The 18,046-nt window shown below is 38.4% G+C and overlaps 1 protein-coding gene across 50 annotated transcripts in view; it reads left to right on the top strand.

Moving 5' to 3' along the window:
* Positions 1-18,046, top strand: part of ABI3BP (ABI family member 3 binding protein) — a 244,175-nt gene that overhangs the window by 211,965 nt on the left and 14,164 nt on the right. For all 50 annotated transcript variants that reach the window (XM_009446009.5, XM_024355587.3, XM_054682095.1 and 47 more), the window contains 6 exons: positions 1,367-1,444; positions 3,180-3,272; positions 6,217-6,345; positions 6,879-6,947; positions 10,602-10,811; positions 15,609-15,717. In XM_009446009.5, coding sequence (XP_009444284.3) covers positions 1,367-1,444; positions 3,180-3,272; positions 6,217-6,345; positions 6,879-6,947; positions 10,602-10,811; positions 15,609-15,717 — 688 coding nt within the window. The remainder of the gene's footprint in view (positions 1-1,366; positions 1,445-3,179; positions 3,273-6,216; positions 6,346-6,878; positions 6,948-10,601; positions 10,812-15,608; positions 15,718-18,046) is intronic.

Raw genomic sequence — 18,046 nt, 5'->3', positions numbered from 1 at the left:
CTCAAATGAGCCATTTCCCTTCCCCACTACCCCTGACAGTGAGACAATGGAGGAAGACTAATGAACCATTTGCCTGTGCCCTGTCTATGAGATTAGTCACAAAAGTCATTGCCCCCAGAAACATTTCTTTCCTATCACAAATAAGTTTAATTCATGATTCCATATGTAATTTTCTCCATGATTTTATGTGTTTTATCTCTTACTCAAGCAGCAGAGGATGTGGGATTGCAATATTAGGTTCATCCCCTGAATATCATAAATTAATGTGAAAATGTCATCTTATTTTCGGGAGGCAAAGCTTCTGTTGTATTTAATATATCTGCCCACACATTAAATGAGATCAGGTATATAATGTCCCCAAACAGTTTCTGGAACACAGTGAGTCCTCAAAACAGGGTTGTTGTCATTGTTAATGTACTAACTAGTATATTAATGTAAACATTGCACTCCTATTCTTAATATGTAAATTACAGTCAGGTCCTCAAAGTAGTATGAATTCTTTTTTAGGACAGGTCATTATTTGTGAAGTGATTTTTATTGTTTAAATTCTAAACATGTCTGTTTCTATTCTTTTATAATGAAGACTGTCACCCAAACCAAGGAAGATTATTTTATATTATCAAAGAATAATTTTTAAAATACGACGAAAACCTAATTAGTTCCCTTTGGGATTGCTACCCAAAGTCCAAGCCTGAGTATTTAGGCAAATGGCTAGTAATAACCACAAGATTATTGAGGGGCTTAGGAGACAAAATATCACACAGAGTAATTTTCAAATCAGTTTCTTTCAAACAGTAATTTTGAGTTAGAGGCCTGCCCAGGGCTAATTTACAAATCCCAAAAGATCATTTGTGGTCTCAATAGCCTCATAGCCAATGCCACTCCAGGAATAATTTTAAAGTCAATTCATTAAGTATAAATCCAAGCACATTGGAATTCTAAGGTGTATGTGTGTGGGTTTTTTTTAATGGGCATAGAGGGATTGGAAGAAAAAAAAATTTTTTTGAATTACAAAATGTACTGATGAATATTGGCAAAAGGTGGCCAGTTACCATAAATGAAATCCCACCTGGTGAGGCAATACCACCCAGTAAGGCAGTGCAGGATGAGTTTCATGAAAGATTTGGACAAAACCACAATTTACCATGAAATGCTAATTCTACAGAGAAAACATCACAACTAGTGAATGTAGGAAGTTTTTATTTTTTTCTATAGCCAGATAGTAGAAGCCCGTTAAAATGTCTTGGCATAAAAACACCAATGCTCCTGCTCTGCAAAGAATGTACGTTATTACTGGCAACTCTACCAAGTTTCCATGGAACATTTTTGCTATATGTTTATTCCCTTTCATTATCTCTGCTCATAGGGGTCAAGCAAGCACCCAGGCCATCAGGTGCTGGTAGAAATGTATCAGCGGACTCTACCCACCCCACTAAAAAGCCAGGTAAGTAATAACATGCTGACTTTTATGACAGCTCAGCTCTGAAACTTGGATGGTAACTGCAGTATCAGTCCTTGTGGCAAAAACAGCAACATCCACACAGCCCCCAAAGTATCAGAACCACGCACACAGTGCATGGGTATTGCTAGGAAAACATTTGGAATATTATCTTTGGAGGAATTAAAAGTGCTCTGTGCACAAATTAAGTATTAATAGGAACTTCTGATGTGATACTAACTTAATCATTACTTGCTATAATGTTCTGAGGGACCATAATGGACAAATGCTGCAGAATCACTGTGGTTTCTAGTTTTTATCATGTTTTAAGTTTTGCTCTTGTGTAATTTATTACAATTTTTTTTGCCTGATATTACTTATGTTCCTGATTTAAGAGTATGATCTATGTAATAGGCCAAAAGTATGAATCTGGTGACTCAGAATACCTTTGGATTGAATAAGGACTTTTATTAATGTCAACTACCAGTACACTCCTGAACACATAGAGAGAGAGTGTGTCTTTCTCTTACTAGTATACCAGGCATTTTCCTGGATTAACAATTTTTCTTGAAGATTTTAAAACCAACATATGTTATGCCAAAAAAAGATATAAATTGTTTATAGCACAGACTTAAAATGTGGGTTAAAGCAGACTTCTCCAAGCACCTTTGACCTCACCAACCTTTCTGCAAATTATAAAAAGGTGCCTGTTTACCCCACCCTTTAGGCAGACAATGAGAAAAACAATGCCCTTCCTCTTGGCTGGCGCCTTGCATGAGAGCTCATAAGTGGATGAGCAGAGCAGGTGCTAAGCTTTGTCCCCCACTTACACCTCCTGGGCCAAGTGTCTTTGTGTGGTACACAACTACCACAACTGTTCACAGTGAGCCTGCTCCCTACAGATACAGACTTGTTTCAGCTATCAGGGTTACCTCGATGTAGTCTTTCAGAAGTTCTAAAGGGTTTTAATTATAATTACATAATAGAGCTGAGAATGGATCAAAACACCCACAAAAGGAGAAATTTTATGCTTTAACAATTTAAAACTAAAATGGTATAAGAAATTGTAGGCTCAAAATAAAAGGCAGCTTGGGATAATGACGTTCAGAAGTGCTTCTGTTAAGTCTACATGGAAAATGAAAGATGTTAAATTCTATGCGTGTTTATAGCCTTTCAAAAAGTAGATATACCTGTGTACAGTCATCTCTTGGTATCTATGGGGGATCGGTCCCAGGATTTTCCTCAGATACTAAAATCTGAGGATGCTCAAATCCCTTATATAAAATCATATAGTGTTTGCATATAACCCATGCACATCTTCCCATATACTTAAATCTTCCATTATAATACCTAATGCAATATAAATAATTGTTATATTTTGTGTTTTGCTGTTGTTGTATTGTTATTTTTATTGTGGTTTTTAAAAAAATTTTCCATCCACAGTTGTTTGAATTAACTGATGGGGAACCCACAGATATGAAGGGCCCGACTGTATATTCATCTATAATGAGGATATGTTTTCTATATACTAAAGTGCGTTGTTGTCCCTGGGGACATTACCAACATTAATTTATAGGAATATCTGAATATATTTGTGTGCACTTTTCTGTAGAATCTATTCTCTGTCATCCAACTGCTAATTATCAAACATTATTTTTTATTTTTAAAAACCCTGTTTTTTTCAATAATGAATCTTTATGACGGCTTTATCTAAAATACAATCTCTTATCCACAATCCCAGGGACTCGCCGCCCACCCTTGCCACCCAGACCTACACCCCCACGAAGAAAACCTTTACCACCAAATAATGTCACTGGAAAGCCGGGAAGTGCAGGTACGTTAGTCATGTACCTTCCTTCTCCCGCCATGATTTCGGTTTTACTAGCCAACATAAGCTCTTCTTGGTGTGCTAGCAACAGGCACACTATTGATGTGTGTGACACGTTTGTGTTGGCCCTGAAGACTAGACACTGTAAATGATGGCTTTCAGGACTTACAACCTGATTCTTGGACTGAAAGAAGGAAACCATCCCTCTGCATCTAGGCAAGTTTGCTGCTTAGATGTCTGAGTGCTTGGAGCCTAGATTGAAGCTGACTCAGACCCTTCAACAAATGGATTATTTTGGACAAGATGCTGTACATTGCCAAGGCCCCAGGAATAATAGATGTGATGACTTGTCATTGACTTATCATTCTGTCTCCTGAAATAAAATTCTGTATGTCCCACTGAAAGCTCTCCTATCCAACAGCCTTCATGCCAGGCCTGGTATTATGGTGCTCAGGGGAAGATCTGGGACTAAAATATTCAGGGTGACGGAAAGGCCTAGCCTGTGCAACAATACAGGAATATGTTTTGGAGGCAAGCTGCCTCTTACCTCCATGCCTGGGCACACACATTCCTCCTCCCTATAGAATGACCCTCTCCAGGCTTGGGATACTCAGAGTTCATCCTTTTCTTTAAAAACCTTCCCTAACTCCTCAAGGTAGTCTTGGCACTGCTTCTCTGTTCTTGTCCTTGACATACCCCTCTGTTAGAGCAAAGAGAAAATTGTGTCAGACCTGTTTGTTTGCATACTTTTCTTCCCCAATAGACTGTGAGCTCTGTGGTGACAAAGTCCTTGGTTTTTTTTCTCTGAATTCCCAGAACCAAATCCAGTGCTTAGCACGTAGAGGATATTTGATTAGTAATAACAAAGTGAATAAAGGAATGAAATTGAGTCAGTAAAATTGACCTAGTTCAGATGGAAGCTTTACCTCATACTGAGGGTTCTTCACCCAGGACCTGCCAGCAAATTTCAGCATGTTCCCCATCTTTCCTCCCTCTCTCCAGAACACTACTTCCTAAATATTTTGTAGGTGGAATTGGGATAAAAGTGTTAAAACAGCTGTGAAGGATGAAACTGATGAGGATCGCCATGAAAGGGAGTGGATGTCACTGTTCTCACAGGATGAAAGGAGGCTGTTGTGATGGAGCTTGTAGGACGTCCCATGTGCACAGTGAATTCTAGGTCATTTTCCCATGGGCTGAAGGAGGAAGCAGCCTCCCATCCATACCTCTGGTGCCTTCCTGAGTCAAGGCCCAGTGACATGGCCTTGCTAGGAGACCGGGTTTCCCCATTTACTGTAACCTGGGGCAGCTGTGACTTGAGCTCCAGCAGCTTGCAGATCAGACTGGATGAGCCACAGGGTGATGCCTGAGTGTGCCACTTGGGGGCCCCCTCCAGAGCAATGCTGTGAGGCTGTGTGCCTTAAGGAGCTGTTTGATGGCCTTCTTGCCTGCCATATAAACCCTTGTTCTCTCCTGTCAGTAAACATAGCTTTGGTACAGCCCACCAAGCCTGAAGAAGAACTGTAAATACATTCCACTTCTGAGATGAACCCTAGTCCCTGCTCTCCACCCTCACCCTCCACCATTCACCTCTAACTCAAGGGAAATGGCTGCACTGAGGAGCCAAACCATAATTGAGGGCACTGGTACAGATTTGGCCTGATTAGCATCACAGAAAGTGTATCTTGAATTCCAGTCCAATGTCCTGGAGTCCTCTGAGGCTCTCTCACATGTGTCTGTGAACACAGTCTGGGGCTGCCACCATGTGACATGTGCCACTTGCCCTCAATCTCCAGATCCACCCAGGCTTCTGAGTCCCACTCTCCTCACCAGAATGAAAATGCTATGCTATGCCAGCATTTCCTGTTGTCTCTGTCAACTCTGGAAAGCCCTTGTGGACTGCAGTGCAACTTCTCTTGGGTTTTGCTTGACCTCTTATTGTGGCTCATACTCACTAGGGTCAGGAACATGCATCCCTGGAGGCCAGGTCAGAGGCCCATCTGACTACTCAGCCCTGATTCCATGCTGGGTCATAGTCCTTGGGTCAGGCTTGTATCCCTTGACTCTCTATTGCCCAAAAGTGACTCCTTCTCCCAGGTGGAACATAAAATTCAATCCAGTCTCCTTTCGACTCCAAACACCCAGACTTGCCTGGACCTTGGGATGGATCCAGTTTTAGGGACTTATAAGTGTTTTAAGAGTGGAGGAGTCACTGTTGAATATAGCAATCAGGGTAGCACTTTACTGGCCACCAGGCCAGAATCATGGACATTAACTCTAGGAATCTTTTTCTTTCTTCTCTAGCCATCTTCCATGCCTGCCACTGAGTCTCCCTGACAGCTCTCATGTTCACCCCTTACATCCTGTCCCACTGCCTTTGCTGTAGTTGACCTTCCTTTCTCTTGCCTACACAAGTGACTCAGTACCTAAAAATAACATCCAAATCCATGGTATTCAACTTCTTTCATGATCTGCCCTTCCTTGCCCTTCCACTCTCAGCTCTTATTGTACCCCTTCAAGTTAAACACACCAGGCTGTTGCATGCTTCCCTGACATGTTTCTTGTTATAACCTCTGTCTATAATACCGCTCTTGTCTCTACCTACCAATAACTTCTCCTCTATTGGCACATCCTCTGTGAAGGCATTTCTCTGCCCACTCCAACCCGACAACCCTCCATCTTTCCTCACAGACATAACCACTCCCTCTTCTTACGCGCCCCCTCTGTGATGTTATCTAGTACTTTTTCACAATGTCTATAATAATGCTCTGATATACTTGGCTCATACATCTATCTCCACCAAGAATCAGGTCTTGTTTTCTCTCCAAGCCTGGTCTATAGTGCCAAGCCACATGGTCAGTGCTTAAAAATATTTACGGAATAAATAAATGTTTATAGGAAACTTGGCAGTGTTCCTATAAAGCCTGACTACTTTGGCTCTACTTTACAGGAATCATTTCATCAGGCCCAATAACTATACCACCCCTGAGGTCAACACTCAGGCCTACTGGAACTCCCTTGGAGAGAATAGTGACAGATATAAAGCAACCAACAGTTCCTGCCTCTGGAGAAGAACTGGGTTCGTATGGCCATCAGTTCTCACTGGATACTTAGCTGTGAGGTGCAAAAGATTTTAAATGTTGGTGGGGATGGGTGAGTCTCAGTTTGAGGTCTTCTATTTTACTCCATTTTATGATTAATATGGTTGTTTTTTATTTTAAAATTATACTTATTTTCAACACTCCCTTATAGAGTATTATCCTTCCCTTAGCACACATAGAAGAAACTGCGTAACTTTGGTTCATAAAAAGATCTAGACTACCTAATGCTACTACTAAATCACATTATTACCAACTACACATATCTTAAGTTATTAGTGCATATTAACCACTTGGTTATAATTTGTAATTCATTACTCACACTATAGAACACCTTGCAGCAGGACACAACTAATGGCCTTATATTGTGGATGAATATGTATAATTTTAAAAAATCAAAACTGCAAGCAGTTTACAAGAAGAAATATTGAATATCTTTAGTCTACAACTTTTTCATTGTATTGTGAAGCTTTTTTATCTTTTGCCAAAACTGTTCATTATTTTCCATTCTCAGAAAATATAACTGACTTTAGCTCAAGCCCAACAAGAGAAACTGATCCTCTTGGGAAGCCAAGATTCAAAGGTATGTATGACTGGCTGTGAATCTCACATTTGAAAAGGCCATTTTTGGTAGGTGTATCAGTCAGTTATTGCTGTCTAAAAAACCACAAACCTTAGTAGCCTATTATAATAATAAGGATTTATTTTTCATGTGTCTGCAAGTCAACTGGGTGTCAGCTGATCTAGGATGTGTTTAGCTTAGTGGTTCTGCTTCTAGCAGCAGGTACAGCTAGGCCTCTTGTGGGTTGGACTCAGGTCCACCCACATGTGTTTACTCTGATTCCTAGGATGAACAACCAACAGTGACCCAGGGGAAGCCATTTTCGTAACAATGCAAAATCAAGAAAGGGGGTGTCCAAGTGCAAAACCACATTTAAAGCTCCTTTTTGTGTCATATCTACCAATATCCATTGGCCAAAAAATGTCACACAGCCAAGATCAAATCAAGGATTGGGGAAGAATACTTCTCCTGTGGACATAAAGAATAGTTTTGAACAACAATCTACCACAGTAGGAGAGATACAATATGACATAGAGCCCTTTTTTTTTCTGAAATGTAACATTTGATGAATTTTAATATATGTATACACCCATGAGACCATCATCACAATCAAGATAATAACCCATATATAACTTCCAAAAGTTTCATCATGTATCTTTGCAATCCCTTTCTCTTATTCCTCCCACTCAACCCCCCAGTGCCTACGTGACAACAGGCCTGCCATACTATAGTATGTACTTTATGAAATTTTATATAAATGAAAACATACAGCATGAACTCTTTTTGTTGTCAAGCTTCTTTTATCAGCATAAATATTTGGAGATTTGTCTGTGTTGCTGCATGTATATCAGTAGTCCATTCCTTTTTATTGCTGACTAGCATTCTATTATTTGGATATTCAATAATTTGTTTATTTAGTAAATGCATTCGTGGCATTGGTATTTCTTTTACATTACTGATAAAGCTATTATGACCATTCATGAACATGTCTTTGTATAGCCATATGCTTTCATTCCTTTGGACAAATACCTAGGAAGAGGTGGCTACATGACATATAAGTGTTTATATAACATTTTAAAAGACTGTTTTCCAAAGTACTTGTACTGTTTTACCTTTCTATCAGCAGAGATGAGAGTTCTAGTTCCTCCAAATCCTCACCAACATTTGTTATGGTCAGTCTTTTTTATTTTAGCCATTTTAATAGGTGTGTAATGGTATCTGATTATGGTTTTAATTTGCAACCACTTAATAACATTGAACATCTTATGGGCTTATTTGCCATCTATATATCTTTTTTGCTATTTCCAATACTTTTGCCCATTTTAAAAAATGGAGTTGCTTGTTTAATGTTGAATTTTGAGAATCTATATTTTCTGGATACAAGACCATTTTTAGATACATACTTTGAAAATATTTTTTCCCAGTGTGTGTCTTCTAATTTTAATGAAGCTCAGTGTTTCAATTTTTAATAGAATTCACTTTCTTTAATAGGTATAGAGCTATTCAGAATAGTTTTTCTTTTTCTTTTTCTTTTTTTTTTTTTTTTTGAGACGGACTCTCGCTCTGTTGCCCAGGCTGAAGTGCAGTGGTGTGATCTCATCTCACTGCAACCTCCGCTTCCTGGGTTCAAGTGATTCTCCTGCCTCAGCCTCCCCAAGCAGCTGAGACTACAGGTGCCCGTCACCATCCCCATAGTTTTTGTATTTTTAGTAGAGATGTGGTTTCACCATGTTGGCCAGGCTGATCTCAAACTCCCGACTGCCAGTGATCCACCCATCTCGGCCTCCCAAAGTGCTGGGATTATAGGCGTGAGCCACCATGCCCAGCCTGCATTTTATTTTGGGTGTGTAGAACCTTACATTTAATATGGCTATTGATATTGGTACATTTAAATCTTCATCTTGCTATTTGCTTTCTATTTTTCCCATCTATTCTTTGTTCTCTTTTTTCCTCTTTGCCAATCTTCTTTTAGGTTGAGTATGTTACGATTTCATTTAATCTTTTTTGTTGTCTTATTAACTGTAATTTTGTTTTATTATTTTAATGGTTGCTTTGGGGTTTATAGTATGTATCTTTAATTTATCACAATCTGCTGTCTAGTGATAATCTACAACTTCACATATAAGAACCTCACATTAGCATAGCTTTACTCCCCTCTTGGCCTTTGGACTATTATTGTCATACATTTTACTTTTACATGTTATATACATTACCGTAAGGTGTTTTTATTTATGTTTAAACAGTAAACGATTTTTTAGAGATAAATAATAAGAAAAACCTTGTGTATGTTACCTATGTGTTTACTGTCACTGCGCTTTTCATCCCTTTGTGTGGCTCCATATTTCTGTCGGCATTGTTTCCTTCCTACCTGAAAGACTTCCTTTAATATTTCTTTTAGTGTGGGCCTTCTGGCAAATAAATTCTTACAGATTTTGTATGTCTAGAAAAAGTGTTTTGCTTTTAAGGTATTTTCACTACTTATTAAATTCTAAATGATGTCTTTTATTTCAATAATTGAAGATGCTGTTTCAATGCCTCTCACTTGCATTCTTTCTAGTAAGAAATCTGCCACAATCCTTATCTTTGTCGTTCTGTATGTAACATGTCTTTTTTTGGTCTGCCTCCTTTAAGGATTTTCTCTTTATCACTTGTTTTGAGAAACTTGATTATGACTGGCATATAGTTTTCTACATTTTTGTTGTTTCTAGGTATCTTTGAGCTTTTTGGATCTATGGGTTTAGAAGTTTTATCATATTTGGAAGATTTGGGACCATTATTTCTTAAAATATTTTTTTCTGCTCACCCACTTCTTTACCTCAGGTACTCCAATTACATGTATATGAGACCACCAGAAATGGTCCACACAGCTCAGTGATGTTCATTATTTTTAATGTTTATCTTCTCTCCCTCTTTTTGGATGTTTTTATTGCTATGTCTTTGAGTTCACTAATCATTTATTCTGCATTATCTTATAGGTATTAATTCTAACCAGTGCATCTTCTATCTTGTAGCTTTCATCTCTAGAAATTTGATTTGGGTCTTTTTTAATATCATACATGTCTTTACTAACTTTTTGAATATGTGGATTATAGTAATAACTATAATTCTTATCTGATTATTCTAACATCTATGTGAGATCTACATTGGTTTCAAATGATTGATTTTTTTCTCCTTATTATAGGTAATATTTTCCTATGAATTTTACCTTTTAGTTGCTGGATTTTTTTTTTTTTAATTATTCCTAGATTATTCTTGAGTTTTGTTCTGGGATACAGTAAAATACTTGAAGCTACTTGATTCTTTTGAGTCTAGTTTTTAAAATTTATTGGGTGGGACCAGAACTGTGTTTAGTATAGAGCTAATTATTCCCTACTACTGAGGGTAAGACCCAGTGCCCCATAAAGTATGAAGTTTAAACTATGCTTAGGTGGATCAAATTACTTTCGGATATTAGCATAAGCTAAACCTATTCAGTAAGTAAATCAATACCACCCTATATCATGTGCCTCAGAGGCAAGATTTTGAATTTTCCTAGTTTGAACCATCCACATCATGGCTTTCAACCATCCGCTTATAATATGAGACCAAATGTCCTCAAATTATATTTATGAGCTCACTTCTATCTTCTTCATGAGTTTCAAAAATGTTAAATATCAAGGGTCCTCTCTCTCGTAGGACCTCATGTGCGATACATCCAAAAGCCTGACAACAGTCCCTGCTCCATTACTGACTCTGTCAAACGGTTCCCCAAAGAGGAGGCCACAGAGGGGAATGCCACCAGCCCACCACAGAACCCACCCACCAACCTCACTGTGGTCACCGTGGAAGGGTGCCCCTCATTTGTCATCTTGGACTGGGAAAAGCCACTAAATGACACTGTCACTGGTAAGATCATGGCATGAGGACTGTTATGGTGGGAAGCTTTGATAACAAGATACCCTGGGAGTGGGGTACCCTGGGTCAACGTTGACATGTGAAGCATACCTGGGGAGGAGCCAAAACTAGCAGTTTTGCTGCTTTTAAGGCACATTATTGTCAACAATGTCATAGGATGATAAAAGATCATCTTTGTCCTTGTTATGGGCTCCCTGTTAATTTAGTAAATCTCCTCAAGCTGCATTCTTTCCATCTCCTCTCAGAACTCTTTTTCACACAATGAAGAAGAAGCTAGTCTTTCATTATCAAGAAAATTACATTGCTGATTAATTTAAAACTAATTTTCCTTTCACCAACCCAATTTCTAATTGACCTAGAACTTTCTAGCAGACTAAAGGTTACTTCAACTGTCTTAGGATAAATAAAAACAAAAATTCTATTCCTGATCAATTTTCTTCTCATCTTAAGAAATTTTTATTCTGTTACCACCCACCAATTCCTCTAAAAATGATTGTAAAAACTAAGAAACCCCAAGACACTCTGAATTTGTTATACAACAGTCTGATTCTCCATAACGAAGAGGATAGTCAAACGAGAGGAGGATGAAAAAAGACTAGCAAGCTAAATCAGCTAGAGGATATAGCAAATAGCATGGTAAGTGAATTCCTGCCACCCAAGTTCCTGCCATGTACCTGGTGCAGGCAGGCAGAGAATAGAGGGGTCAACTAAGAGGCCATCAGGAAGGGAGAGGAGCAGTGCACAGGACCAGGTAGCGCATGCAGGGACTCAGGATCTGCCAAAAACATTTCCTACTGCACATGGAAAACAGCAGCTATGTCTCCTCAGACAGAACCATTGGATCTGGGCAACTTCCAGTGTAAGCGGCTTATCTTAACTAGCTTTCTTTACCACGTTTTGTGAGTTTCCCTTTCTCATGCAAAGCTAGCCTTTGTTTTGAGAAAGAACCCACTGCTACCCATGGTTCCTGGAGATTTTCCTAGTCCTGCTTCTTTCCTTGGGACTGTGCTAATAGGTACTACAAATATCTAAAAATCAATTAATCTCTCAGTACTGATTATCTACATCCATTAAAATGTCTAAAACTCTTCATATACTGTGCTAGTAAGGAGTTCCTGTGATCATCTGAGGCTTAGTTCTCATGAAACTAAATGATCTATAAAATTTCATTTGCCTTAAAGATACGGAACATTGAGTTGGAACTGGTTAATCTAATACATTTAATTATCGAATACACATCAACTTGGATATATTCATAATATCCGATGTAACTTTATTAAGCTGAAGAATTGGCCTTTCTGATTGTATATATGTTTAATCTCAAAAAATCATGCATAGAGTATACTTTATCCATCTAACCAAACTGCTTTTGTAATGCTGTTACTAAATGTTAATGAGTTGCTTGAGATCTGTCACATGATACAGAGGACTTATAACAATTTTCGTGGACAAGGATCACATCTCTTTAGCTGCAGAATTTCCTAAATAGAATTAAGTTCGTATTTAACCATAGTTCGCCTAGTCCGTATTTAAACATTAGACCATTTGCCCTAAAATCCTGTTGGTTTTTCATTCCCTTTTGTTTTAGTGTTCCCTTAAATACCACTTGATTTCAAAAGCGATTGTTTACAAACCAGCACCTCAGATAATATAGAGATTAATTCTTATATCTCTTGAACTGACTTTACAAAAAGGAACTGAGATATAATAGAGTTATATCTATTCTTCCCCCTGAGTTGGCTTCTTTCTTTGAGTTGATGGGGACACATATTCACCTCCAGTGAAGACATCCAGCTTCAGTTGCTTCTACATGTCCTTTCTATACTGAAGTAGAAAAAGGTACACCCAAAAAATTGGCCATAGCCTGGATCCTTGGGCAACTTCAAGTTGTTAGTTATAAGCATCATAATCTGATAGTCCAAGAGCATGCTGACACAGATTTAAATCCCAGACCAGCTTTGTTTTAGATATGCAACTTGTGTATAAAATTAGACTGTTTGAGCCTTAGTTTCCTTAGGTGGAATAATAATAATCCTCATTGTTATCAATTTATCCTGAGGAGAAAAATAAGATATTTGAATATGCAGCATAAACTAGAAATTGTTAATGTTTATCGGTAAGAGCAATTTTTGTAATGATGGATTTACGAAAAGGTATTAGCACTTGAAAGGATTAAAAAATGGGAAATATATATTTACAAAGCACAAGACAAATGTATATTCAAAAGCTACAATTCTGAAATTCTAAATGTCTGTTTAATTAGGAAGAAAGCTTCTAGATCCATTTTGAGAATTCTGATCTTCCATAAAAAAAATTATTAAATCAGCTTTTAAAACTTGAGCCAGGCCGGGCGCAGTGGCTCACGCCTGTAATCCCAGCACTCTGGGAGGCTGAGGTGGGCGGATTACGAGGTCAGGAGATCAAGATCATCCTGGCTAACACGGTGAAACCCCGTCTCTACTAAAAATACAAAAAATTAGCCGGGTGTGGTGGCGGGCGCCTGTAGCCCCAGCTACTCCGGAGGCTGAGGCAGGAGAATGGAGTGAACCCAGGAGGCGGAGCTTGCAGTGAGCCGAGATGGCGTCACTGCACTCCAGCGCCTAGGCGACAGAGTGAGACTCCGTCTCAAAAAAAAAAAAAAAAAAAAAAAAAAACTTGAGCCAAATGGAAATCAGAGAAGACATGCAATAGAAGTTTCAACTACTAAAAGGCAGGTTTAATATTAAGAAGAATGTCATACAGTTGAGGAATGTCCCAAGCCAAAGATGCTTTCTGAAGGTGGTTGCTTTGGTGCATAACCAACTGGAGTGTCATATAAATTGTTCTTTTGGTGATTTAGCAGCACGTGAACCTTTCCTATTGGAATCTTAAAATTTTTCTAGTCATATTTTCAAACCACAACTCAAGGATGATAAATAATAATAAAAGCAGCATAATAATAGGTACCACCTGTTGAACAAAATCCATGAAAAATACTATCAAGGCACTTTCCACCTGTACCCAATGTAATCCCCATAAGCAGTAGTATGAAGAGATATTATTAACCTTCCATGGATGGGAGGACTGAGACCAAGTTCAAGGCAGGTGGCTTAATTTGTTTCTTTCCATTAAGCTGTTTGGTTTCCTTTTTTTTTTTTTAATCAATTTTACTTGCATTTTAAGTCCTTCCATCTTTTTCTAACAAATATCCCTTCACAGCTGAGGAAAAAATATAAAATGGACAGATTTTAATTCAGAATTCTCTCCCTTCGTCTCCCTTTCCAGTCCGTTCGGAGAGCCAGCTGAGAGATAGTTTTGGATCAAAAAGAAGTCTCAGTGACAGCACTAGATAACAGTCATCAGTACTTTAATAGCTGCACCAATAGTATCCAGAAACCATGGCCACTGTCTTCCAGTTTAATTTTTAATTTTTGGAAGAATGGTCATACAAAATTGTTCAGAAAAAATCATCCTCCTCTTGGGGTATTTTAAATATGCAATGAAAAATCTTCCTAAGGCTGGGCGCAGTGGCTCATGCCTGTAATCCCAACACTTTTGAGAAGCTGAGGTGGGTGGATCGCTTGAGCTCAGAAGTTCAATACCAGCCTGGGCAACATGGCAAAACCCTGTCTCTACAAAAAATTAGCTGGGTGTGGTGGTGCGCTACTCGGGAGGCTGAGGTGGGAGGATAGCATGACCCCGGGAGGTGGAGGTTGCAGTGAGCCTCCCCAACAAAAAAAAAAAATCCTCCCCAAATATGAATTGGTGAATTGGGGTCTATCTGTGTTATTCTAGTTTTTTATTTTATTTCCAATGTTCATCTCATACCACTGGGCTCAGTGCTAACAGCAGAAATCCCTAATATAACTTGCCAGATCTTTGGCAGCCTTTTCACCTTGTCTGATGTCCAGTACTTGCATATTTCTTCATATTAATGGAGCTGATTTTGAGTGGGGTTTATTGTTTGGGTTTTTGGTTCTTTTTTAGTCCTCTGTATCATCTCATCACATGCATTAAGCTAAGTCCCAAATGAGAGCAGAGAAATCCAATGAACAAATGTGTAAATGGCATTCCCTTATTCTAAATTTCTTTCCCTTTTGATGAGCCCTGCAAGTTCATAGAAATGTGCCTTTAAGTGAAATTTAGGCAGACCTCTATGCAGGCTTTAAGGACATTATTTTGTTTTTCAATACAAGGAAAATAATCAAGGGAGCATAACTTATGTAGGCAGTGAGTACAAAAACCAACTACTCCTATAGTTCAAAATAATGAACTATAGAAAAGTAGAGTTTATTATTTGATTAGCTGCTATTTGGTGCTGTGATGCTCAACTGAAAGAAGTTTTCTGCAGCAATACCATGTATCCAGTAGCCTTTTCCCCAACTATATTCTAAAGCCCGTAGAGCAGAGAACATGTCTACTCAGGCATCACTCCTCCTACAGTGCTTTCCCCAAATGGGGTTTTGCAGCAGCGGCAGACTATCTGACTCACCTAACAAAATCAAAGGCTATGTATCCAAAGCAACCACAGGCATGGCATGGGTCTTCACCAGTTACCAGGTCTTCCTTTGCCTCTGGTAAAGGAAATGCAGAAATAGTCAATGAACAAATCCCAAAATGCTTCTGGAGCCTTCATCTGCTGACCATCCCCATATGGAAATTGCCAATGTGTAAGATCAATATGTCTCTAGAACTTCAATCTCAATTGCTTACTTTATGTAAGTGGCTTTTTTATGCTATTAGCTTCAGGAGCAATTAAATCAGCCAAGAAATAAAAACAAGTATCTGTTGGCTTCTTTCGCTTTACAGAATATGAAGTTATATCCAGAGAAAATGGGTCATTCAGTGGGAAGAACAAGTCCATTCAAATGACAAATCAGACATTTTCCACAGTAGAAAATCTGAAACCAAACACAAGGTAAGCCACCAGTGCTATTCCAGGTAAATTCTGAGAGTGCAAAAGTTATAACCACAACAAAGGAAAGAAATGATAATCATCTTCTCTGTCTTGAGGGTGGCTCTAGCTTCCATTTCACTCTTGGGTTTTCTATATATAGCACTAGATACCTCTGGAGTCATGTTTTGCAAATACTTGAATTACTGGTGGGTTTAAAATTGCTGACAAGGTGGTCTTGTTAATTAACAGTATTACATCTTTAAAAAAACATTTGATACCAAATGTTGATATTAAATACAAAAATAAAAGTCTGTGGACCAGTGACAACTGGACTGTGCATAATGTAAACTAGATGGGAAGCACCAAAAAATTAAAATGCTGGAAAGGAGAGGGCAAGAAAAGGAAAGTCTTGTGACAAAATGTAGGTGAAAGTTTTTAAGAGTTAATACTTAAAATAACTACAGACTAGTCTCAGGCACAGCAATTCTTTGCTTTGGGGACCTTTTATCATGGATAAAATGAAATAGGGTTTTGACAAGAGTTACATATCTTTAACATTGTTGTTTGATAACTTTTCTAAGTATCCCTGTTTATTACACATTGATACCAGGTTGTTCATATTGCTGTACAGTTTTGTGATTCTTTTTTCAATCTAAAATATCCAACATTTTATTAGTTCATTTTATTACTGAAAGAAAAATAAGTGTCTTAGACATTTCTAGAAATGTAGTAAGGAAGTTCCAAGTTTTTTTTTTTTCATAATGTTCACATTGTCATCAATTGATTGAATTGAATTAGTTATTGATAGTGACACTCAAAAGAGCCTATTTTGGCTCTGACAGTAGGGAGACTCTTCTAATCTTTTTGTAGAAAAGGGAGGACCATCTAATTCACTACAGGCAGTTCACTGTGTATAAACTAGTCCGATACTGCAAAAACAATACTTCTTTCACAAGCATGGGGTTTTTCTTTAAAGTTCTCTATTTTAAGATATATTTTACAACTGCTAATTTTCTTAAAAGACTTTTAGCCAAAATAAGCATATGTCAGTAAAAGCCCATTTGCTCTTTGTTCTGTTTCCTTAGCATTTCCTTAGATCGAGAGGGTTCGGAGAAAGCCTGTTTTGCCATAATATATTTGAAGGAATGAGTGAAAGAAAAGGTCACTTAATTTGGACTTTTTAATAGGTGAATTTGTGCTTATGAAAGTTGGCTTTTCTTTTCCGTTTTCTGCTTTTTATTCCACTTAATAAAAAGTGACTTGTAAAGTACAAGACAGTCATTGAAAGGCATCCAGTTTCTAAATGTTCACTGTGGATTTTTCTGAATTGCACTGTCCTCAGATCTTCTCACAGTGCACTTATTAGCTCATGATCTGAATGTTGAATACAGTTATTTCAGTATCATTTTAAACCCAATTTGTTTGTAAAAGGTTTGCATTTGCATTTCCATTCAGCAAACATTTATTAAGTATGGCTACAAACACGAATAAACATGGTGGCTGCCCTTGAACTCAAGGCTAGAGGAGAGGCAGTTAATGACCAAGGATTCTACACAAAGTAGTGAGAACTCTGAATGAAGCATGCCCAAGGTGCTATGGGATCCCAGGGTGGGAGGCACTACACAACGTCATCGGAAATTAGGAAAATCCTCCTGAAGAAGGTGACACCTGGTCTGAGGCTTGAAGGATGAGTGGGAAGGAGCTAGCCAGGTGATTATAGGGAAAGAGTGTTAGAATAGTGTATGTCAGTACACGGAGGGCCAAAATGGCATGGTTGTGTGCAGTGAAAAATAGGCTATTTTTACCTCGGCATGAGTAACGATAAGTGGATGGGAGGCAAAGGAAACAGTGGGAAGCCAGGGTGGAGAGGGTCTTATAAGCCAGATCAGGAGATGGGGAGACTCTGAAGGGAGTAATTGGGAGGATGACTTGATCCCACTTTTCATTTGTGTTTTCATTCTGGCTTTTAGTCGGAATAATCACTTTTAGTATTTGAGCCTGTTTATATTGAGCAACAGTTGCTGGAATAAATCTAACAAAAAATAACTTTTTGTTCATGTCTTGGCAAGAGTGCCATTTGGGTATCTGACCTGCCTGGTGAAGTAGGTAGAGAAAAGTGCCCCAGGGCTAAGATGCATTTTATCCTGTAATCACAGATCGTGGGGCTCACATGTAGCTTCTGGTTGTAATTGTTTTAGGACTTATTCTAGCTGTTTCTAGAAATTGCTTCACACTGAAAGACAGTATGGCCCTCTTTATCCCACCCTCATTATACGTCCTGTTTATTGCTCCTGTCTTTCGTCAGTGGGCCTTCTGAGGAGGACCCCTAAAACCTATCCTTACCTCAAGA

This window comes from Pan troglodytes, chromosome 2 (assembly GCF_028858775.2).
Source record: "Pan troglodytes isolate AG18354 chromosome 2, NHGRI_mPanTro3-v2.0_pri, whole genome shotgun sequence".
NCBI classification, from domain to species: Eukaryota; Metazoa; Chordata; class Mammalia; order Primates; family Hominidae; genus Pan; species Pan troglodytes.
This window is presented reverse-complemented; position numbering and strand designations above follow the sequence as displayed.